This window comes from Typopeltis vanoorti, chromosome 3 (genome assembly GCF_054136105.1).
Source record: "Typopeltis vanoorti isolate ZY-2024b chromosome 3, IOZ_Tvanoo_1.0, whole genome shotgun sequence".
Classification (NCBI taxonomy): domain Eukaryota; kingdom Metazoa; phylum Arthropoda; class Arachnida; order Uropygi; family Thelyphonidae; genus Typopeltis; species Typopeltis vanoorti.
Window position 1 is genome coordinate 73,358,425 of NC_143551.1, and position 26,578 is coordinate 73,385,002.

The 26,578-nt window shown below is 35.9% G+C and overlaps 1 protein-coding gene across 2 annotated transcripts in view; it reads right to left on the bottom strand.

Moving 5' to 3' along the window:
- LOC150108267 (uncharacterized) overlaps positions 1 to 26,578 on the bottom strand; it is a 709,268-nt gene that overhangs the window by 281,368 nt on the left and 401,322 nt on the right. For both annotated transcript variants that reach the window (XR_016548127.1, XM_090390670.1), the window contains exons 29-30: positions 23,586 to 23,702; positions 18,684 to 18,800 (exon numbers count right to left, since the gene is read on the bottom strand). Coding sequence is in view for 1 of the 2 variants with exons in the window: in XM_090390670.1 (XP_090246796.1) it covers positions 18,684 to 18,800; positions 23,586 to 23,702 (234 nt within the window). In the remaining variant the exon portion in view is untranslated. The remainder of the gene's footprint in view (positions 1 to 18,683; positions 18,801 to 23,585; positions 23,703 to 26,578) is intronic.

Consider the following 26,578-nt stretch of genomic DNA (forward strand, 5'->3'; position numbering starts at 1 on the left):
GATCAGACCACACTTAGACTATTCTTCTCAGATTTTGTCCCCAAGATTTGAAGGAGATAAATTAACTGTGGAAAGGATACAGAGGCAGATAACAAAGATGGTTTCAGGACTGTACCATGTTAGTTATGAGGATCGACTGAGGTAATGTGGACTGCAGAGTTTGGTGGATAGAAGAATGAGAGTTGATATGATTGAGACTTTTAAACTTGTGAGGTCGTCACAGGGTTGACACTGAGGAGTTCTTTCACTTGGTTGAACAGCGGGAAGGAGTGATGACAAGGGGCCATCCCTGGAAGTCACGAACGGAAACTGTGAGCAAGAGAGTGAGAAGTGGTTTCTTTGCATGGAAGGTGGTTGAACCGTGGAATGCATTGCCTGATAGAGTGGTGAGTGCGAGAACGGTCAATGAGTTTAAGGAGTGGTATGATGGACTTTGTGTTTCCTAGGAGGGACCTCCCACGATGAGTCTTGATAGACTTGTGTTTTCTAGGAAGGACCTCCTGCAATGAGTCGTTTGACTCCTTGGAGGCCTAAATAATGATAGTAATAATAATTAAAATGGCACCAAAAATGCACAAAATACATAACACTAAGAACAGCTGCAAAGTTGAGAAGAGGTAAGCTTGCTACGCTTAGTAAGTTATTGAAAATCAATTCACCTCCGAAATAGCAAAGTTAAAGCACTCATAGGAGAGACGATGCAAGAATCACAGAAAGTTGAGCTGTGTTTGAATGAACATATGAAGAATAAAAAAAATTAAGCAGCAAAATAAGAAACAACAAAGCATGGAATCAGGTGAGTTAGTAAGTAATCAGGTAAGTAATGTTGTTTGTAAAAAGAAGTAAGCTATTTGGTATAGCGACTCTATAATAAAACATGCTGTTGATGAGCAGATTAAAACTTCACGTTTTCTCAGAGCAAAAATTAAAAATATAATGCAAGCAATTCAGAAACAGTAAAGAAAAGTAAACAAGATTGTAATTGTGGTAGGTACTAATGACTTAACTAGCGATAAGTTCAGTATGAGAGAGGACATGAAAGGGTTGTTGGAACAGGCAAGAGTGAGAAAGTAAAAATAGTTGGTGTATTACCTTCTATGATAAAAAAAGAATTACGAAGGCTATGATGGCAAATGATTTGATGCATAGGCTGTGTAGAAGGAATGGATATGAGTTTTTGGATGTGTGGAGTGAGTTTGAGGGAAGATTAGATTTCTATAAGAGGAACACGGCTATACTGCAATGTGTTTTGTATTGGGAGTCTTGAAAAACTAATAATTGGTATAAGACCTAACACAGAGACTCAGAGAAACTAAATTATAATGGGAGGAATGGTGAGAATATAAGTAAGATTAACAGTGTTATATAACTGTGTTAATGAAGGTAATGGGCATTATCATAAAAATGATCAGAGTAAAGAAAGATTTCAACTTTGCGTTCATCCGAATCAGACCCATCAAACATATGCAAAGATGTCTACATGTAAAGCACTAGAGAAGAATAGAGATCTACAAGTTGTTGAAGGCAACAAACTCTACTTCTTTGCCAACTCTAACTTACATTTCTTTGTATTTCATACCAAATTTGTTACAGCACAACCTGCAAAAAGTAAATAGCTGAACTGAATATTGCCAATTTTGATATCAGGTTTAATGAAACAAAATCATATTATGAGAGAAAATTGGATGAAAAAACCAGAGGAAATGTACCAAAGAATTGTTTTGCTACATGGCAAGTGAAGTAGAGAATAGTTACAGCATGAAAATTTAAATGAATGCTGATAGCATGGAAATGACAGAACAAGAGAAGGTGGTGAAATGAAGCAGAAAGAAGGTAAAATGATTATAAATTATATATTTAGTTTTATCCTTTATCCAAGTGTAAGCAAACAAAGTTTGATTCTATTAATTAATGTAGGAGACTCCAATGCAAAAGTAACAAAGTGTAGACAAATTGGTATCAAAGGTATGATAGATAATAATAATAATAATTATTATTATTATTATTATTGAGAGGGCGCTGTGTAGGCATACGAACGGGAGCTTGGTGATATCGCTGCTCCCATTTTTATAGTTTTAAAGTGATTCTAACTCCTGTTTTTAATTTAAAAGTGTAGCAAAAAAGTGTTCACCGTGGTCACTAACGAGCAAACAACAAAGGACACCACCATCTTTACAGTCACACTACAGTTCCTCAAGGAGAGAAAGGTGAATCATGAAGTGGAACAAGTGCCTGAAGGATTTATCGTCTGACAGAAATCATATAACCTGTAAGAAATGCCTTAGGAATCTTCACTTCACATGTTCTGGTCTTTCAGAAACAACCTGACAATGTAAATCCAGTGCAAAACAAGAGGTATGGAAGTGCCTATACTAAAGCGAGAACAAAGAACCGCTGCCACCCATGGCACAGCCAATTACACCAGAGGCAGAATCAGATGATGAACTGAACAGACAAAAAATTGCAGGTGAGTCTTATAATTTGAATTCCATAAATTTATTACTAGAAAAAGGTTTAGAGACTATAAAAGTCAGCATAGCAGATCTTGTCCAAGAACTCTTTGACAAGCAGAATGAACAAGTAACCAAAAAAAATTAGCAAATATGCGGATTTTGTTAAATATAATAATTCAGCAGTGGAAGAAGTCTTGCAAATGGTAAAAGACATTAAAATCAGTATTAAAGCAATAACCGACATGCAACAGAATTTGATGAGAGAGACATCCAAACACTGTCAAGAACTTATTTCCTTAAAACTACAATATGAGCATTTAAATCTGCAACAACATAAAGAAGATGTTATTATAAATGGTCTTCCTAAAACTGCATCCACAGAAAATCTCAGAGAGATAGTTTTAAAGTTAGGCCATGCAATTGACATCCCCCCCCCCACAGCATAATGACATTTAGACTGTAAATCGGATTCCCAGGAAGAACAAAAAACAAGGCTTACCAAGACCTGCACTAGTCATGGTTCATCTTGCAAGCAAGTCCACAAGAGACAATCTCATAAAAGCCAGCAGACTGAAAAAACCACTGCCAATGGTTTTTTCAGTCTGCTGGCTTTCCAACAAGACCAATACAATCTTTCTATCTGAGTATTTAATGCCATTCAACCAATATCCGTTTTACCAAGCAAGAAAAGCAAAAACAGAAAAAAAATATCCATTTTTGTGGATCAGAGACAGCAAAATATTCTTGAGGAAGTCACAAACTTCCAAGTCAATACAAATCAAAAGCTCAGAAGACATAAATAGACTGCCACAGTGAAACAAAAAGACTCTTAGATCAAAAAGAAGACCTTAACACAACAAAAATGAATGTGAACCATCAGACATATATAATAAACCAGAATACATCAGCAATTGTACTTTTGATTCGTTCAATGCATGGAAACAACACACAGTACAAACAAAACTGAAGAATTGATGAAGCAATTGCTTTCCAAATTCCAGGCTTTCAACAACATAGATCAAACAAAAAAAAAGGGGGGGGGGAATATTAATATTTACAGAACATAAATTAATAGCAAAATAAACTGTTTATTAGTTTGAGCATGCTGAAACACATTGCATCAAAATTATTAATACCACCAATTGACAACATCCCATAATACTGAATGCTATTTACAGACCACCAAACTTAAACATGATAAAATTCTTACACAAACTCAATTGCTGGCTTTCAGACCAAGAATTATACTCAACCGAATACCTAATGATAATTGGCGACATAAACATAAATATTGCAAACAAAAACCAGAACAACACTATATGATACCTAGATACGCTATCCATGAATAACCTAATACCTACCATAACATCATGTACTAGGGAAGAAATATTCAGAAATACTATCACTGCTTCCTGCCTAGATCACATAAACATTTGGGCACCACCAAATAGTTACACTGCAGCAGTCATAAAGTGCTCTAAACCTGCACACAGTCATAATGGCTCTAAACCTGCACACTATGACAATATCCATGCAATGCTCCACATATGAAAACAAACATAAAACAATAACATACGAAGAAATAATCAACCACGAAATAAGAAAAATCGACTTGAAACACATAGTATCACCAGATTCAATAGATACCTTACACAACAACAACATTAAACTCTCACTGCTTGAAATATATAAGAAAGCTGCAAAGAAAGTCAGAATTCGTTCAAAATCAAGCCAAAATCCTTGGATAATGCAAAACATAATCCTAGATATACACAGAAAGGACATCCTATGGAAATAATTAAAGCCATATCCAAATAATGCATCTTTAAAAACAGAATATAAGATAACAAGGAATCGCCTTACAATGCAAATAAGAAATGCAAAAAGAAACTACTACAAAGACAAATTAACTTTTGTAGAAAATAACATGAAACAAACTTGGCATCTCATCAATGAGATGCTAGATTGTGCTCCCAATACCACCACCTCTGAAACCATAAAACACAGCTTCGTGAAAGACACTAAATCCATCCAACAACTAGCAAATGACTTTAACTAGTACTTTGTAGACTCCATCCAAGAACTACACAGAAATATGTCTCCAATCACAAAACATGATTCCCCACTTGGACGGCAATCAAAACTGGCATTATGGTTTCCAACAATAAAAGAAGCAGACCTTCTCTCTCTGTAATACATCAAATCAAACCAAACAAAGGCCGAGGAAGTGATGGTATAAAACCTAAGGATATCAAGCAACATGCAACTAGCCTAGGCCCTATCCTACTAAAATTAATAAATAAAATATTTAAAATCAGACAAATACCAAGTATGTTAAAGACTTCCATAATCACGCCTATATACAAATATGGAACAAGAAATTTAATTAGTAATTACAGACCCAAGCAACACTACCAATTATCAATTAAATTATGGAGTGAATCGTACTAAGGAAACTCGCTACATATACAGAGAACTTTCATATTATCCCCAAAATACAATGTATGGTTTTCAGAAAAATAAGGGAACAATATTTCTCTTGGAAGACTTTACTGATAGAATTAATACTGCCTTCATGGTTCGTCCATGTGGAAGACTTCCAGTTAACACCATTAAATGGAAATACTTCAACATTGCAGATCTAGTCTGCAACATTTCTTATAGACTGGAGACCTCAGAACATGAATTTTTCAGCTGTACTCTTGCTGAGAAAATCTTGACATGATTATACATCAGACAAACTTCTCCACTAATGCCAAAAATAGTAGTCTTCCTGCAATATCCCTCCCAGTGAGCAAAGCCAACAGAATTAGAACATACATAAATCAATGAGGATATTGGGAATATAACAAAGATCTGTATTTAGGTTTTGTCGATTTGGAAAAGGCATATGACAAGGTGCCAAGAGAGAAGCTATTCAATACGCTGCAGTTATATGGTGTCAATGGGGCATTATATCAAGCAATACTTAGTCTTTATTTGAGTTGTAAGTCAGCAGTTAGAATTGAAGGAAGTACAGGAAGATGGTTTAATGTTAAATCTGGTGTGAGACAAGGATGTACATTATCCCCTCTGTTATTCATTATCTATATGGATCACATTATGAAGGAAAGTGGTATTAAACCTGATATCAAAATTGGAGATGTTAATGTCAGCTCTTTACTTTATGCGGATGATGTTATACTTCTAAATAAATCCGCTACAAGTCTGCAAGATTCTCTGACTAAATTGAATAGCTGTTATAATAGATATGGTATGAAGGTCAGCAATAAAAAGACAAAGATAATGAAAATAAGCAGAATCATTGAAAATGTCAACTGTGTTATGAATGGAGAACCTGTGGAACAAGTAAAACATTTCAGCTACTTAGGCATGATTTTTACTGAAGATGGAAAATTAAATATAGAAATAGACAACAGAATCAGCAAAGCTGGTTCATATACAAGACAGTGTTCAAACCAGTTTTAACTTATGGATCTGAGAGCTGGGTCAGAAGTAAATCACTTGACCAAAGACTAGAGACTGCAGATATGAGTCCTGAGAAAGAGAAAGATTAGAGGCATGAACAGATGGCATCAATGGCAATATCATATTAAAAATGAGGATATTAGGAAAGAACTTGACATTGTCAGCATCCAGGAATGCATTAGCAGAGCTAATCTCAGGTGGTATGGTCACTTAAATAGAATGGGAGAGGAAAGATTAGCAAAACAAGTGTTCTCTGCCAAGTTGGCAGGAAAATGACCCAGAGGAAGACCAAGATATAGGTGGATTGATTGGGTACAAAGTGCCTTAGACGATAGAAATATAAGATCTGATAATGTTGGAGTCTTGACAAGTAACAGACTGATTTGGAGGAAAATTGTAGATAAGAAGTTAGTAATGATGTAATTTTTTCATTTAGTACTGTCATATCCTGTACACCCCTTGAGGGTACATGGCAGGAATTTGATGATGATGATGATGATGATAAATCAATGAGTTGAAGTATCTCATTTGAAAAGTCAAGAAAAAAAGATCCTTTTGACAACTGAGACTCCAACATAACCATATATAATACAATCCTAAGGAAATTATATTACTTAGTATTCAGAAGTCCACATTTAGAGAAAGAAACATTAGAAGAGATTAATTTCAAGCAAAGGGAAAACTCTATCCTATGCACTATCCAACAAAGAGAAATCAAAATTTGTCTTCTTTCATTATGAGAGCTGACTTTTTTTTGCCCACCAAGGTTATTTAACCAACTAGAAGACTGAAGTATAAACTCAGCCAAAGACAGCTATCCCCCAGATGGTCAAGTCTAGAAAGGACCAATCATTTGGGCACTAACCACTTTCAGCATTTCTGAGTCTTTTTCCTTGATAAGAGAAAGTGTGAATTGTCACTGACTATGTGATGAATAAAAGGGTTGATGTCTTATTCTTTTCTCCTGCCATCTTATATCTTTACCTTTACACTGCTGGGCTGTCTTGTCTCCCACTATCTAATCCCCTCTAGGCTATGATGAACTCCTCTCACTTTCTAATTTTTGCTCTTTCAAAATCAGATTTGGATATAGCATGTTTCAGATTAGGCTGCATATGAAGCTGAAGTTCATATCACAAGCAATCAATGGTATACCAGTTTTTCTTTTCTTTGAACTAATTGGTAAAATCTAGCTATTGCTAAAGCAAAGCTAGATTTTAGAATTTTGGATGGATAATAACTTTCATTCATATCATTCTGAAATGAAATGTTACAGAGGTTAACCTATTTGACATCATTGTCACTATACTGCACTATAAACTTGGCAGCACAATAGTGTCAAAGGACACAAGATAGGGCAGGGTTGTTGGAAGTGTTATCACTTGGTTATACTATAAATTAAAGATGTCAAGAAATTATATTCTTGGTTTAATCTTTTATCCAAGTGTTAGCAAACAAAGTCTGCACCTGAAATATTTTCAGGATAGGGCAACTCGTATATAGTGCAAAGGCCCATAATGCAAAGCACATATCCTTATAGACATGTATAATGCTATGCATTATGAGAAGGGTTACTACCCAGACTGGTTTTAACCTTTATCGAGGTCTCATCAATGGGAACATGACCCAGAGGTGATACCAAGGTTGAAGTAATGAAGAAGTCATATTTCCATATATGAGTAGCCACAAGGTGTCACATCCTATTATTAAATTACTCTGGATTACAGATAGTTTTGGAAGTTTTATCACTTGGTTATACTATAAATTAAAGATGTCAAGAAATTATATTCTTGGTTTAATCCTTTATCCAAGTGTTACCACTTGGATTGGTTAACACTGGGATAAAGGATCTTCTCCCATAAAGGATTAACCTCCCTACCGGCCGATGTGGATGAAATACTGACACCAAATTGCACTTCTTATCCATGTTATTCAATGGGTGTTAGAGCTTCGTATCCAGATTTAGCTGAACATCTATAGACGTCGTGGCCAGTTGGGGGGTTAATAGATAACAAAAAAAAATCATCACACAGGGCAAAGAAAAGAAGTTATGAGTAATGCCATGCAAGTTTTGCATGCAAAGCTGCAATTTCCTCATCTTGTCTGCATACATGGAGCTGGATTTTTTCACAGCCAGTGATTATTCTTTAATATCTTCAAAATTCATAAATTTTAAATATTTATATATTATTATTATTTTAATTATTATTAATATTAAGATTAGATTGCCATAAAGTCCAAAGACATAGTAGGAAGTACCTACTACCAAACATAGAGCTCATTTAACCATGCTTTTAATTCATTCACAGTTTCCACACATGATACACTTTCACACAGTGCATTCCAGTTACCAACATGCAAAGAACTTGCTACTTAACTCCTTGCTCACACTCTCCTTATAAAGGTTTCAGGGATGACCTCTTGTTCTGCTGTCTTCCTTCATTCATTTAAAAACCTCTTCCATATCAATCTGGTAATAACTCCTTACTAACATATATGTCTCAATCATATCTCACCTCCTCTCCCTTCTCCTATTCATTAGGCTCTGAAAATGACATTCCCTCAATCTGCTTCATATCCACCATTCCACAAACCAGACCTAAGTCAATAAACTCTGGATCCTTTCTAATAAATTCTCATTCTCCATATAAACCAAGGGACCAAATCTATACACAAAAAAAAAACATATGCAGCTTCAATCAAAAGTCTTACACAATGGAGCTAAAACCTATTTACTTCTACAGATCAAGTTACTCCTCATTATTGTCATAATCTGATTTGTCTTTACAATTTTATCAATGAGACTTCTAAACTTCGAGGCCATGATCATCATTCCCAGATCTCTCGCCTCCTCCACCTCCTGCAAAATTTTCCAAAGTTCAAAACATTATACTTTGCAACATTACACTGGTGACTCCAATCATGTGACACATACATTGTATTGATATCCTCCTTGATTACCTTGATGGACCTGTGTTTCACTCAGGATTTCTCCATGAGTGCAGGTCACAAAGAGCTCGATCTTGAGCCCCTCTCTGTTCTATATTGTTATACCCATAGATTTCATTAGTGGATCTTCCTACCTCCAATCATGGAACCTCCAATCAATAGAACATGTTTCTAACATGTTCTATTTTCCTACCTTGTAGGTGATCTTCCTGATTTTCTCTTTATTCTTGGTTGTCAGTTGAGTAATCTATATGTCCATCTGTTATCCCTGAGTCTGGCTATGTGACCTGCCCAGCTCATCTTGCTTTCATAAACAAGAAGGAAGAGTTTTTGGCCATGGTTGGCACTTCCAGACCACAGGTTATAGGTATTAGTGAAACATGGCTGACTGTAGATGATATAACTAGTGGGATTGAATGTGATGGGTATAGTGTGTTCAGGAATGACAGAGAGAATAAAATGGGGGGAGGAGTATTGTTGATGATAGCTGATGAGCTCCAGCCAAGGAGAATAGAAGTTGAATTGCAGGATAGAGAAAAGAGCACATTTGAGGCCATTTGGTGTGAGATTGTGGCTAGCAGAACTAAATATACAATTGGGTGCTGCTATAGACCAGGTGATGGAAAAGATGGTGGTGACAGTATGCACAAGCAAATAGAAGAAATGGGTGGAAGGAGGGTGATTATTATGGGAGATTTCAACTATGGTCACATTGATTGGAGTGAGGAGAGGACACACGGAAGGAAGGAACTGGATTTTATGCGGTTATTAAGGGATAACTATCTGCGACAGCATGTAATGGAAAATACTAGGGGTCAGAGAGTGCTTAACCTAGTAATTACATCTGAGGATTTGGCTGTAACAAATATGACCACATTGCCACCAATCGGTGAGAGTGATCATAGGGTCTTAACTTGGGAGGTGGCTAAAGGTGTAGAATTTTCAATTAAGACAGGGTACATGTGGAATTATCGGGCTGGAAAGTATGACAAGCTTAGGAGTTTGATTGGTTCAGTGCCATGGCATGTACAACTGCAAGGACTAGAAGTTGATAGTGCATGGGAGGTAGTTAAGAAGTGCTTGCATGAAGCAATGGCTGACTGTATACCTAGAGTCCGAATAATAAATCAAGTAGGGGTTAAATGGATGAATAACACCATTAAGCTTGAGTTGCAAAAAAAGAAACAACTATGGAGGGAATTTAAGGAGAAGGGTGACCGGAAGGCACATGAACGGTATAAAGCGCAGGCCAGAAGGGTGACGAGTGTGGTAAGAAAAGCAAAAAAGGATTACGAAAGAACATTGGCCATGCAGGCTAAAGAGAATCCTAAACAGTTTTTTAGATATGTAGCAAGTAAAAGGAAAAATGTACATGGCAGATTGATTTTAGAGAATGCCGATGGTAGGGAGGTAACTGAATCAGTTGAGATAGTTGAGTTACTGAGTGAGCACTTTGCAAAAGTATATCATCCAGGTGGTGACATTGCAGAAACGAATAAACCATTAGATTATACGGGAATTGTGGTTAATGAAGTGGAAGTGAGTAGTCTATTGCATAACCTCAATGTCAATACATCTGTGGGATTGGATGGTATACCAGCTCGTGTTGTATGAGAAGCAGCTAAAGAATTTTCAGTACCCTTGACCATTTTGTTTAATTTGAGTCTCGGGTCTGGGTTAGTCCCGAGCGGGTGGAAAGAGGGGAAATTAGTTCCACTGCATAAAGGTGGTTCCAAGACTGCTGTTGTAAATTACCGACCGATTAGCATATCAGGAATCATTGTAAAGGTCTTAGAGAAAATAGTCAAGAGGAAAATACAAGATTGGATAGAAGAAAATGGGATACTGTATCGGGGACAGCATGGTTTTGTGAAGGGTAGGTCATGCCTCAGTAACTTGCTCACGTATTATAACACAGTGACGGCTGAACTGGATAAGGGTAATGGGTTTACGGTGAGTCTACTGGACCTTGCCAAGGCCTTTGACAGGATTCCACATGGAATTCTAATCAGTAAATTGCTGCATATGGGAATGGACATAGGGTTGGTGAGATGGATAGGAGGGTGGTTGACGGAGAGATATCAGAAAGTGGTTTACTCGGGAGTAGAGTCCACAAGACGGCCTGTGACTAGTGGTGTGCCACAAGGATCTGTTCTTGGACCACTGCTGTTTAATTTGTTCATAAATGATATAGGAAATGATCTGAGAGGAACAGTTCATTTGTTTGCGGATGATGCGAAGTTGGGTAGGGCAATAGTGAATGCAGATGACGTCAAAATTTTGCTGGATGATTTGGATAGATTGGAGGTCTGGGCTAAGGAGAATGGATGTCAGTTTAATGTGGCAAAATGTAAGGTTATGCATTTTGGGGTGAAAAGATTGGCGGCAGTTTACTGCATTGGTGGAACCGTGCTCCAGGAAATTGATGAGGCACGAGATTTAGGAGTGTTGGTAGATAAGGAATTGAAATTTAGGGGACACATTGCAAAAGTGACCAAAACAGCTCATCAAATCACTTGGTTGCTGAAGAATACGTTGACAAGCAGAGACAAGCAGGTTATTGTTCCTGTGTATCGAGCCTTGATAAGACCCCATCTAGACTACTGTGCTCAGATTTGGTCACCTAGGTTTCTTCTTGATGGGGAGGAGGTGGAGAGGATCCAGAGGCGAGTGACCAAGATGATAGCAGGTCTGTGGAATGAACCGTATGAGAACAGGTTGAGGATTTGTGGGTTGCAAAAATTGGTTGATAGGCGGAGGAGGGGAGATATGATTGAGACATTCAAATTACTGAAGGGTTTCTATAAAATTAATTCAGAAGATATTTTTGAGAACAGGGCTGGTTGTGGGAGGACTAGGGGACATCCATGGAAACTGGGCAAAAGTGTGGTTAGTAAAGGTGTTAGAGCTGGGTTCTTTACTTTTAGAGTAGTGAATGAGTGGAATGCGCTCCCTGAGTCTGTGGTGGATGCTGTGACAGTGAATGAGTTTAAGGCGAGGTATGATAGATACTGTATGAATGTCAAATAGTTGTGATGAATATGATTTGGGGCCTCCCTCGATGAGTCCAATGACTTCCTGGAGTTGCCCGTAATAATAGTAATAATAATAGTAATATACTGCAGTTACCATATCTTTTATGCCTGATCTCTTTCTTAGTTCTGTTTCTAACATGTTCTATTTTGCTGATGTACAAATCCTAATTCTATTGCACACTGAGTTATTCTGAGCGTCTCTTCTATTTTTGTCATGTTCCATGTTTCTGATCCATATGTGAGTGATGGAAGAATGTCACTATTAAATAGTTTTGCCTTCACAGAGATGTCAAGATTTGGATCAGTAAGAGTTTCTTTTAGTCTGTCAAATGATAGCCATGCAACTTTCTTTTTTCTAGTTCTTCAGATAAATCATTATTCATTTTTATGGTTTGTCCTAATTGTAGGATTCAACTTGTTCTATAGGGATATTATTAATACATAGGTGACTGTCATTTGTGTAGATGTTTTTGATACATTTTGTTTTTCTAGATTCATTTCTAAGCCTATCTTACTGTTGTTTGTGTATATTTTTTCACCCATTTCTTCTAGGTCTTTTTGGGTTGTGGGATACCAGTACTAGATCATTGGCAAACATAAGGATTTGTAGTTTTTCACCATCTATGCTTATTCCTCCTTTTAGGTCTGTTTTTTTCAGAATGTATTCTAAAGTGCTGGTAAATAGATTTGGGGAGATCACATCACCTTGGCGGACCCCTCTCTTTATATCTATATTTATAGGTTGATCAAATTGGGTTATTTGTGTGGTCTGATTTTTGTCAATTTCTTTTATCATGTGGATGTAAGTAGGGTCCACATCAGTAAGGCACTGATGACTGCATTGTGTTCTATGGTATGAAATGCTTTTTTAAAATCAATAAAGAGGAAACATAGAGGGATTCGGTATTCTCTGCATTTTTCTATTACTTGTGAAATGACCCAGATATGATCTATTGTGGAGAAGCCTCTTCTGAATCCTGCCTGCTCTCTACTGGGGTTGTCTTCAAGAGTGTTTTGGATTCTGTTCAGTATTATATGTGTGGGAGAGTAGACAGATTGGACAATAGTTTTTTTATGTCTTCCTTGTTCCTTTTTTGAATAGAAGTATGGTTTTTGAGGTCTTCCACTCCTCTGGAATCTTTCTTTTTTTGAAGTACCACGTGAATCTGGCAGCCAAGGTTTGAAAATAATTGGTCCACCTTGTTGGATTTCTTCAGCCTTAACATGATCAAGTCCTGAAGCTTTACCTTTACTCATTTTCTTAAGGGCATGTTCTATTTCTTCTGGAAGTACATCTGGTATATTGCTTGGTTTTGGAATGATAGGTTCTGAGACTTGGCATTTAATTGCATAAAGATCATTATAAAAATTCTTCACAATTTCTTCTATCCTTTTTCTATTAGTATGTTTTTCTCCATTTTGATCCTGTAAAGCAGATGGAATTGACTATTTAAAATTTAAGTCTTTCTCTATTTTTTTCAGACTGGTTTTTGCCTTCATTGCTTCTCTTAGTTTTTGTATCCTGAAAGTTTTGTATTCTTCTGGAATTCTTTTCCTTAGTAACTTACAGATAATTTTGTATTCTAGAAAATTTCCTTCAGATTTCTTCAGTTCTTTTCTCTTTTTCAGTAGTTCTATAGTTTGAGGTGAGAGTCATTCTCTTTTCCTTTTGTTTCACAGGAATTTCTGATTTTTTCTTGCACTCATTGAATTTATTAATAAAGTCAATATAGTCATCATTTACATAACAATTCTTAATAGTCCATTCGGTCTCTTCTATGTACTTCCTGAACTTGTGGTAGTGTTTTTGTTTGGGTTGTCTTTTATGGTTTGATGTTGCCCTGATATGTTGTTCTTTTTTGTGGTCTATTCTTATAATGGCTCTGAGGAGTCTGTGGTCAGAATCTATGTTGAAGTATGTTTTGCCTATTGTACCAACATTTTGTACCAATCTTTTACAGTCTGTTAAAATGTAGTCAATTTCATTTTTTGTGTCTCCAGTTGGTGATTGCCAAGTCCACTTTCTTTCTGGGCGTTTGTTGAAAAAAGTGTTCATGATAAAGAGTTGTTCAGCTGCAGCAAATTCAGCTAATCTCTCTCCTCTTCTATTTCTTTCTCCTAGGCCATTTTGACCTATAAACTTTTCGTTTTCTTTTCCACATCCTATTTTGGCATTAAGTCACCACCAACAAATGTGTATGTTGACTTGTAATTTAATGCCTGTTCAAGATTCATGTAAAAATTTTCTATTTCTTGATTATTAGCTACAGATGTTGGAGAATAGCAGGATATTAATTTTATTGTTATATTGTTCTCTATTTCAATTAGGAGTACACCTATTCTTTCAGATATGATGCTACAAGAAAGGATCAACTTGGTGAGCTTAGATTTAACAACGAAGCCCATTCCACCTTGTTTGCCATTGTTTGAGGATGCTCTGAGGAGTATCTGTGAGCCATTGTACCATCTTGCTGTCAGTTCTTTCAATCTTTTTGTTTCATTCACTAGCAGGATATCTAAGTTGATATTTGTTAGTTCTTTGATTAATAAATCTATTCTGTAGTCTCTTGCCAAAGTTTGAGTATTGAGGATACAGATTGCCATTTTCATAGATGTAAGAGGCAACCTGTTTTCATCTGCGAGATTCTTAGCACCCTTGGCCTCACTCGGTGCCTTATAACCGCTGTAGAAAGGTGAGTGTGGGCTGCGCAGGACTCGAGGCCATTTCTGTTGTAGTAGTGGCATCTTTGCTGTGGTTGCATATACACTTCTCCTGACTAGGGTTCTCAAGTGTTCACCAGAGCTCTGTTAGTGGTGTTGGGTCCAGGTTCGATAATGGTTAGGATTCCCAACATCCCAGTGAGGTAGAATTGAACTTTCCACTCCTGTAAGGCCAAAATAATACCAGCTCCACTCCTCATAGTTCTCTCCAACTTTGCATCTATGCAAAGAGATCTCAACTTAAACCTGTTCCAATATCATTACCACAGGACACCAATCACCTATCCAACTCACTAATCTAGTACCTAATCCCATCCATTTCAGTTTACTTATTGACTTGTTTTGTAGCAATCAATCAAAAGCCTTTGAAAAATCTAAGTAACCACTATATATGCATCCCCATTATACACTGCATTTTTCACCTAAGTATATAAGTAGACTAGTAAAACATGACTTCAACTTACAAACCCATGCAGTCCATTACAGAGAACACACACCTGTTATTAACCTGAACCATAACTTCAGAAATACAGACTGGTCTATAATTTTTCAGCTTCGGTTTTATCACCATCTTGATGAATTCAAATAATTTTACACTCTTTCCCCTCTTTTGGGACCTGCCCTGCTGCTTGTTATCCAGGTGTGCCATTAACACCTGGGAACATTCCCTTAAGACACAATGATATGTCTATGAGTCCTATCAAGTTTACTTAATTCCTCATATACCTCCTACTCGCTTACATTAATCCATCTCCTCCCATCCTCTCTACATGCAGGCTTCTCATATGCCAGAACTTATGCAGATGAAACTGCTCATTAAATCTTTGACTATATATCCTCTTCAGCAGTTACAGTACTAACTACTGTTTTCATCCATTAAGACCATCATATTCATTCTTTCATCTATTTTGCTGCATAATGGAAAAACTTTTGAGGATTCTTCTTGATCTGATTGGCTGATTTCTGCACATGAGTTTGCTGTGCTTGTTAACTAGGTCACCTTTCCAGCCTGCTCTTTGTACTCCCCATATAACTGATTATTACCCATGCTGTCTTCACAATTTCTTCTTCCAGACTGCATGCATAATCTCCCTATTCATCAAGTGTATATCCAAAAAAGGTTTGCTTTGCATGTGAAGTAACTTAACTTCCCGACTGGGCTACTTTTATATAGAAGCTTATGACTTCACATGAAATGCCTTAGTATCCCATAATGCAATGTGCATACCTTACGGACATGTATAATTGCTATGCATTATGGGAAGGGCTACTACCCAGACCAATTTCAACCTTTAGTATCCCAGTAGTGAAGTTACTTCATCCTTTATCCAAGCATAAGCAAACTTTCATGCCCACCCATTCATTCATTCAAAGGTGAATTAGTAACTCCCTTGCACATTTACTTCTCATATCTAAAGCATCAATCATCGTTTTCAACCAAATCAAAATCTGCAAAACAAACCTTGTGCACCATCTTATCCATCACAGCTTTAATAATGCAATCTCCACAGCGAACCACTCAAGATTTACTACCTCTTTTTTTTAAACCATTTTATTCTTCACCACCCTTTCATTCATATCCACTAAACATTTAATCTAATTTTGCATATGACTCATACCATTCCTCATCTTAATCATCTAATTTTTCAAGTCTTATATACTAGCAATTGTGCTCTCTCTCATCTCAGCAATTATGCTTGTTTATGTTTTGTTATTTGGGCTCTCCTATGTTTCCACAGTCATGCTCCTTTAGTCTCTTCCATGCTCAAAATCTTATTCTCTCTCTCTCATTCAACATTCTGACTGAACCATTCTCAGTCTTATGCTTATAATTTCCTTCTGTCCTTTGATTAGCATTCACAGCTTGCGTTGAACTCTCATTCAACACTTCACAGTCCTTCAAAATATCAAGCTTTATCCAGTCCATACCCCCCCTTTTTCTCTTATTCAATCTCTCAATAAAGACATCCTCCACATTTTCCTACATATATATACTATGCTTAAGACAAGGAACTGTCTTCAAAAAATCTATAACACTTGCCACATTAGACTTTCACGTTGTGCTTCACATGGCTCTTGTTCTCACCACTATTTTTCCTTCATTAACCATTGAAAGTATTATATATATATATATATCTATATATAAATGAAAAAAAAAACCTGCAATATAAAAAAATACAAATTTGCCATGGATCTCAATATCTAAGACGAGAGAGAGCTATATAAAGCAGATTTGCAACTTTACTTTTTTTTTACTCATTTCTGAATATTGGGTTTGGATGTCAGGTTGGTCAACTGGATTCAGGATTGGCTGTCCAATAGGTATCAGAGAGTTGTGTATGGCAAGGAGGCAGAGGGTTAAAAGTGGGGTCCCACAGGGCTCAGTACTGGGACCTATATTCTTTAACCTTTATAACAATAACATTGTCAGTGGATTGCAGGGGATATTCAGTTGTTTGCAGATGATGCGAAGCTGGGAAGGGTTATTAGTAATAGTGCAGATGTGGTAGCCCAGCAAGAGGATTTGAATAAGCTAGAGATATGGGTAAATGAACGGGGTTATCAGTTTAATGCAGCAAAATGTAAGGTCTTGAGTTTTGGGACACATCGATGGGATGCTGCATACTCTATTGGAGGAGCTATACTAGAGGTAGTAGGGGAGAAAAGAAATCTGGGGTTGATGATTGATAGAAACCTGAAATTCAGGGGACATATTGCAAAGGTGGTAAAGGTAACACAGAGGATTACTGCAATAATGAGAAGGGTGCTGACCTGCAGAGATAAAAGAGTTATCATTCCGTTGAATAAGACCCTGATCAGAACACACTTAGACTATTGTTCTCAGATTTGGTCCCCAGGATTTGAAGGGAGATAAATTAACTGTGGAAAGGATACAAAAGCAGATAACTAAAATGGTTTCAGGACTGTACAAGGATAGTTATGAGGATCGGCTGAGAGAATGTGGACTGCAGAGTTTGGTGGATAGAAGAAGGAGAGGTGATATGATTGAGATTTTTAAACTGTTGAGAGGTGGTTACAGGATTGACACTTGGGAGTTCTTTCACTTGGTTGAACAGTGAGAAGGAGTGATGACAAGGAGCCATCCCTGGAAGTTACAAAAGGAAACTGTGAGCAAGAGGGTGAGAAGTGGTTTCTTTGCATGGAGGGTGGTTGAACCGTGGAATGCATTGCCTGATAGAGTGGTGAGAGCGAGAACGGTCAATGAGTTTAAGGAGTGGTATGTGTGTCCTAGGAGGGACCACACACAATGAGTCTTGATAGACTTTGTGTTTCCTAAGAAGGACCTCCCATGATGAGTCTTTTGACTCCATGGAGGTCTAAATAATAATAATAGTAATAATATATATCTTGGTATCTTTAACGTATATTACACCCAAGGTAAAAAACATTCTACATATATATAATTAGAAACACTTTCTTATATATATATATATATATATATATATATATAAAGATGACTGGGGGGAATTCCAGCATTTCATATAGAAAATTCCAGCATCTCATCTAGTGTGCTAGTTTTCATAATGAAAAGTAAACACAAAATTCTGTATACATTGCAATTTTATGAGCCATGTTTCATTCTTGAATTTCAAACAAAATGAATATCTATTTTGAAAATGTTATTTCAGAAGTTATGTAATTAATTTCTGAAACAAAGTAAAAACAAGTATCTAAACAGAAATTTAGTAAAATAATTCAAGTATTAAGATAGCCATTTGTGCAACACAAAAGATTTGTACAAATTTGTAAAAATCACAAACATCCATGCAATGGGCATGGATGTTTGTGATTGTCTGTGAAAATACTAGTGGTGGTAGTGGGTGGTAGATGCCATTGGTGTAGTTGGTGAATTGATGAGTGGTGGAGACAGAGTTGGTGAGTTGGTGCCCTCCCTTGATGAGTCTTTGCACTCCCTGGAGGTGTCGTAAATAATAAATAATAATAATAATTTCATGAAGCAATATTATATTTGTTCAGCAACAAAAATAATTTACAGGTATCATATTGTTATAGTCTATATGAGAATATTATTTACCACAGAGGAACTCATCATCACCATTTGGACACTGACGAACTCCATCACATACCTGGTGTGTCGGAATACAGGAACTGCGAGCATAGCATTTATACTGGCCTGGACAGCTGTAAGCATCTAAAAATAATCATAACATATTTGATTCAAATACAATATGATTTCATAAATCATAATCTTATATATTACATATAACATACATGTGAGTGGAAAAAAGTTTTGTTTTATTGTGACATTATTATTATCATTAACTTACTGTTCGATGAAAGATGAAGAAGAGAAACTGATATGGGGAATAATTACCATTTAAAGTTAGTGTGGCATTCAATACTGTTCTATCCAGCACTGTTGCCACATTCAAGGAAATCTCACAGTCTGTTAGTATGGACTATAAGATTTTCTTGATATTTTATTAGCATGTCACACTTATGAGATGTGAGCATGATACACCCTTGCTCATCCCTCCTATTAAATCTCTTCACATAAACATCTCTCCATGAGTACATGTTATAATAATGGCAATGCATCATTCATGAAAAATCTGCATCGATTCACAACATCCCTTTTCATGGCAAACAACATAAAGACCTCACTCACTGTACCATTTTGACTTAGATCAATTTATAAGGAACAGAGATAAATGAATGTAATGAACAGCCTACAACTTAACTGAGAGGATGGCATATTATATATACCATTGGTTATTAGTGCTGCTGAAAGTTAAGTCATTTTTTCATAATTTAGTTAATAGGTTAATTCATTGTAGTTTTTGATTTATATGGGTGTGTGACTGAGTTATTTAGTTATTAAGTTAATCTTGTATTTTTGTTTAAATTTGATAGTCAGGATGGTGCCAACACAAGGAAGAGCAATGGCAGCAAAGGTATCATTGTTGGATGAACTGAATTTGCATTAATTTTCACACTGCAGTGTGTGGGTGAGATGTATTCGTCATGAAAGTTAAAAGATTTATGGAAGGAGAGCGAAACTTGTAGTGAGTATGTAGTAAGTGTTTTAAGAGTGAGTGCCAGTTGGGTGGTGAGAACGAAGCAAGTGTTATTAGTGGAGTATCAATGGCAGACTAGAAAATATTAATGTCAGAATTAATGTTGAACATGTGGTGGTGGAAGTTCAGAAAACAAAGTAGACCTTAATAAGGAAATAGCAGGCTTGCATGTTATCCTTCACAGAACAAAGCGCAAAATTGAAAATTTGCAGAAATGAAAAGAAATTAGCAGGGTTGATGCAAAAAAAGGTAAGGCGAAAGTATTAAAAAGTAAGGCAGAAGTGAATATGCCTCCATTGTGCAAGTGGAAGAACAATGATATGGTACACCCTTCGATTAGAAAAGGCTTCAGTTTGATTCTTGTCATGATGAGAGGAATCTATATGGGCATTTTCATTTGAAGATGAGTTAGCTGATCTTATACACAAGTAGCAGGATTTTTTTTCTCCCGGAAACTTGGGTTTTCTTCCTGTGTACAGGCAAATAGGCCATCAGAACACATGAAATTTGCAGACAATAAACACTGTTGTTGGTGGTGGTGGATGGGTGATGAGCAGAAATGGCATTGATGGTAGTTGTGTGTAGTAAGGGAGATAGTGATATTGTGTGTAGCAGAGTTCCCTTCTGCGATGAGTCCTTGGACTCCTTGGAAGTCTTCTTCTTCATGCATTAGATGTAATATCTGTTGTGACCAAGACTTCATCTTCTTTAATAGTATATTTTAATCTTTTTCTAGGTCTTCCTGTTCTTTAGTTTCCAACTATAGACTTGCTTCATTATTCTATCTTCACTTCTTCTCTCCACATGTTCAATCCATTTTATTCTTTGGGTTGATACCCAAGTGTTTATTGCTTTTATTTCACATTGTTTTCTTATATCTGTATTTTTTATTTTATCTAGTCTAGTTTTATTCACTATTTTTCTTAATACATTTCACCTGTGTTTAACATTTGTCTTGTTTTTATAGTGTCTGGTCTGGTTTTTGCATTATATGTCATAATAGGCTTTGTTGGTATGTGGAATGTGTTGTCTGACAGTGTGGCGAATGCAGACATTTGAATGAGTTTAAAACATAGTCTGATGAGCTTTGTGTAACAGTGTGTACCTTCAATGATAAGTCTTTTGACTCCATGGAGTCAAAAGACTTATCATTGAAGACTTACCATGGAGGGCTTGTGTTAATTTAGTCATTATCACTTCTCTTTTACTCTACATTATCCTTCCTAGGAGCACAGTCACTGTCTTCTGTTGCCCTGTCTTTCTCCTGCACAATTACAAGCATCTGTCTCAAATCTCTTACTACCCAAAACATACTGTCTCTCAGTTAATTTTTATTTTTATCAACCATTATTATCATGTTGACATTTCACCTCACTTCATTGCCATAATCATCATTACACTCTGTCTTTCACCACCAAAACACTTTGATTCTCTGAGCTTTGCACATCATGATCATTGAAACTCCATATATTACACTCTTTACAAATCTATTTATTTTTCTCTCAGCGACATCCCAACTGTTTTTGTTTCCACATTCTCTCCTTTCTATTCCACTTTCATGTCATACTCTTAGCTTTGTATCCATTACTTCTACATTCTCTGCACTTGCTCTCTCTTCAATTCTCTCACTTTCTTTCTTGTGCTTTCTGGTTCTCTCATCTTCTTTATTCTGACATTCTCACAGCTTTCCTTTATCCCTACTTTTATTTCCCCTTTCATCATTTAACCTCCCAAGTCTCTCTTAATCTCTCTATTCAACCATTTCAACTCAATCTTCATGCCTTCCATTTCCCCTTTCATCATCCCTGTTTCCTTCTCTACATATCCTGCTTTCATATGAGATTCTCACAGAATCAAGACCATCCATCAGAACATCTTCCCGTGCCACACAATCTGAGATCTACTTCATTCACATATCTTTTCCATTCTCCTCACCCTCAAACATACTACTCTGATAACTGATATTTAGCAACTGCCATTTTATTAGAGGTATAAAAAAAAATTATAGCAAGCAAAACACTTCAGTAGGAGTTGTACATATCCTGTATATCATATAAACAAACATCTACACTCAATCACACTAACTTAATGCAGATATCATATAGATGCATGAAATATCTTCACACAAAAACTCTTTGCAAGAATTACATCTTTATCTGAAATCTCCTCTGACACTATAATCAAATCTAACACTCTTTGACCTTGAGTTCCTTCTGTCACATGCTGCTTGAGGAAGTTATGCAACAGCTCAATAAATTGAGTTTCATTCTTTTCAAGAGATTTTATTGCTACCCAATCAATGAATGGATTCAAGTCCACCAATATGAGTACTCATTTCTTCATCTATCTACACTCAATCATACTAACTTAATGCAGATATCATATAGATGCACAAAATATCTTCACACAAAACTCTTTGCAATAAGCAAAAAGTTTGTGTTATCTTGTTTGGTGATGCATTTCTTCAACGCTAACAACCAATCCACTAGGTCTGTAATAAGACGCCATTAGGTATTTGATCTTGTTAGACTCCACCTCACACCAGATGGTTTCAAATTCACTCCAATATGAAAAAACTGTCACTAGAATTGACTAAATAAACACACGTAAAACCACAGTGATAGGTTTTTTAATATGTAAATATTTCGACCTAAGTGTCTTAGGATATCGTCAGTACAGTTAGGAACAATGTACTGACGATGTCCTAAGACACTTAGGTCGAAATATTTATGTATTAAAAAACCTATTAATGTGGTTTTATGTGTGTTTATTTAGTCATGAATTCTCCACAGGTTTCTTTATATAATCGTGTCACTAGAATTAGAGTCATAGGTCTCAATGCAAACTGGATTCAAGTCATCCATTATCATTAGCAGTACATCCCTCTGCTCTTATCCTTCATGTTGGAGGTTTAATGGAGTATTGACAGCACTAGGAAAGAATTAAAAACTAATTTTAATGCTTCCAATATTTCATTTCAATCACTGAGACATCTTCAGAGACTACAAAAGCACACAGAAAAAACAACACAATACTAAATGAAACACATGGGTGTTTCTTTTAGTATTGTGTAATATTTAGGTGGTGCACCCTCTATAGGTATTTGTAGGTTTGCATGGACCTGTGAGTTGTGTTTACTATATGGTCTGCAAGCCAGATTGACCATAGCCGTGATTGCAGATGCAAGATTTGTATTCATCTAAATGGAAGGAAAGGTTACCATTTGAAAGGCCTTCCAAATGGTAATCTTTCCTTCACAATATACAGAAAATCCACTCACACAGGCAGATACATTCCTTTCCCACCATCACCCCTCTCAACAATATGCATCATTAAAACTCTAACCAATAGAGCCTATAACCTTTGTTCCAGTGGAACTTCTATTTCAACTGAAATCAGCCATATACACCACATCTTACTAAGGTGATTACAGAATTACCAAAATAATCAGTTCCTCCCCCATTCCTCAGCCATCTCTTCAGAAGATTTCATATATAATTAATAAATAACAGTGGACTTACTGTTATTTATTAATTATCATACTATGCCACAGGTACCTCTAAAAATAAATAAAATAAATTCATGTACCAAATCATTAAAATAATGATTCTATTTTCTGTGCAAACTATTCACAATATCTCATAATCCATTTTTCAAATATTATTATTTTTTTTTTTTGTATAGATCATTGTAACCAAGAACTTCATTCAATATATCCCAATGAAGAATTTTGAAATAAAAAAAAAATTACTTTACAGGAATAAATTCTGAAAAAATAAAAATAAACAGAAGTAAGTAAACTTTACAGGAGTAAATTATGAATGTGTGTAAGTGATTAATGTTTATCATATAACTCACCCTCTAAGGTAGATTTTTATATCCTTTAAATTCTAACTTACCACAATCTACTTCATCTGCTCCATCAATGCAGTCCCATTTTCCATCACAAACATATCTTGTAGGAATACAGTATGAATGTGGACACTTTATATAATCTTCGGGACACAGGAATGTTTCTATAGAGGAGAGGGGGAAAAGAAAAAAAAAATCGTAGTCAACCTCCTGCTGTTTTTCATTTTGGTAAATTATGAAGACTACAACCATGTTAGGAATAATTACTTTAATTTTTTGAAGTTTCAACCTTCATATTGAGGTCATCATCTCGAACATACAAAGATAAGCTATATTACATTTCAAACAGTATGACAAAGTGACAATGATTTAATCAACCATTATTCTACTGGCATAACCTCTAATGGAAAAAAAAATACATCAAAGAATAGACCACCATTATTGTTAAGATTAGGATAGTTGATAAGAATTTCATAGGCGTCCTTAAATTTACACCTGTATCACATTTTGGTGTGATGTAAACAACAGGTGCCTTTCCAGTCAATTTTAAAGGAAAGGATGATCCTACTATTTGTTCTTTATTCAATGTATATGCTAAGATTTCATGAGTATTTTTCTTCAGGATTAATACAATGTAAATAATTTTGAGTCATATTTCACAATATGACTTATTTTATAAAGTACCACTATATGGATTATCACTTTCTTTCTGTGCTTCTGACATTGTGTGTAGGAAGAGTTTTTTTTTTTTTTTTTGTGCTTAGTGATCAGTTTTACAGACTAATCACTAGGCACAAAACATGATCACTAGGTATGTGTGTGTGTATATATATATGTAAAATTCGATGCAGTAAGAATTTTTTTTTTTAACTTTGCATCAACTTTTACAGAGGTCACAAACATTGTATATAGAAGGAGATTGTAATTTTAATGCTGATTGTGGAATCTTGTAATTACGAATTTTGTATATAAGGGTTATGTTAACTGAAGTTATAATTTTTTTGTGATTTGAAAAACCATACAAGTATGTATTGAAATGGTAGGAATGTTAAGCTGTGTATTTCAAGACCAATGCCTTAGAAAGCAGCCTGTCATTTCAGCGGTTCCAATTTGAAAGAAAGAGCTTAAAAGCCTCATTTGGAAATTGTAAAGTGGCTTCAATTGTTCAAAGCTTAACCTAATGTGTGTCCCAAGGACAGTGCAACAACAGGTGGCGAACAACTAAAGGATCTCCCACGCACGGCGAATAAGATTGTTTTTGTGTGTTCTGGGGGAAATAAAAGTAAACAACAACTCGAAGGTCACATCCCCCTTTTTGCACAGGAATGCTCAGGGGGTTCTCAACCCTTATTCCAGGGACTGCAAGAGGGAGTATAAGAAAGGACCCAGAAGTATCCAAAGGGACTCTTTATCCAGGTATCCAGACACAGCAGATCGAAAATGTAGCAGGTGGAGGAAGTATGCAGTGGTGCACCAGCTGTATGCCAGTACACATAGGTGGAAACAGGGAAGGAAGCAAGTATGCAGAAATGCAGAAGGAAAAGCAGTCTCCTCTCGTAGTGTCTCGGAATCCAGCATCACGGATCCGTTGAACGTCTGGAGAGAAGTAGGGAAATGTTGGAGAAGTCGAACTGTAATGATATGCATCAAGCTCTGGGAATTCTTAGAGATGCGATGCCGCTAAAGGAGAGAAGCCCACATGAATGTTAAAAGCGCCCAGGATGGAAAAGCAGTATCAGTAAGACATGATCTAATCCCTGAAAATCTTCTACAATGCGACAGAGCTAACGAAAAGGAAACCCACACGAATGATGAGGCCCAGGCCGGAAAAGAAGCCAGTAGAATGATAAGAGACGAAAGAGCCAGTTCAGATAATTGCGTCATGAGAAGAACTGTGAGTACAACCTTAAAGTAATTATATATTCAGCGGGACATATATAAAGTTAAATTTTGATAATTTGTCCCGGACTATGAGGTTAAAGAAATACTGGTAGTGATTTAGATATAGCATACCTGTTGTTTGAAGTATATATATTCGGCAGGATATATATATAAAAGTTAAATTGTGATGATTTGTCCCAGATTAAGAGGCTAAAGAATAGTTGAGATAATTTAGATAGGTAAACTTGCTGTTTGAGATATGCGTATATTGCTTAAACAGATTAGTTCTAGAATGCAAACATAGATTCTTATATGATAGCATTGCTGCATGTTCATTATGTATATACAATGTATGAGATTGTAATTCTTAGCAGCAGAATGAGTGAGATCATAGATTGGTATCTGATAGTATCGCTGTGTATTTTAATGTGTGTATATTAAATGAGATTATAATTATTAGCAGCAGAATGAATGAGGTTATAGATTGGCATTTGATAGTATTGCTGTGTGTTTTGATGTGTGTATTTGCATGAGATTAGAATTCTTAGCTTTTAATTTTCTGAAGAGCCAACTCATTTAAGAAACTGTATTAATGTATCCTAGTTTAATAAATATGTTTGTTATGCTAAAGAATGTGTATTTATTCACTGATCCTTAATCCAATACACTGCTCCTAAATAAAATGTGAACCTGTGTGCAAAGTTAAATAAGTGCAGCCATGACTGACAATAAAGCCTGAGATAGATTTAGAGAGATACTGCAGGTGATATTAATTATGTTTAATACCCATAAAGGAGAATCTTGGTGGCACAGTCATAATATTAAATAAATTTTCCAAGATTCTCAAGGTATTAGATAACTTGTGGTAACTTAAGTAAAAGTGTAATGCATAAGAAATAGATAGGAGTATAGAGTAATAAAGAGAAAGGAAAGTAAGGAATAGAATATAAAGATGAAGTAAAGTAAATAGAGCATAAAGATAAGAATATAACGTAAAAATAAAGAGAAAGTAAAGATATACAGAGAAATTAAAGTAAAAGGAAGAGTAAGAAAAAGTAATAGCGTAAGATATAAGAAGGGACTAAAAGGACATCATTTTAAATAAGAACCATCATTTTACATATATATTGTGAAAAGAGTTGAAAGACTTAAACCGAGA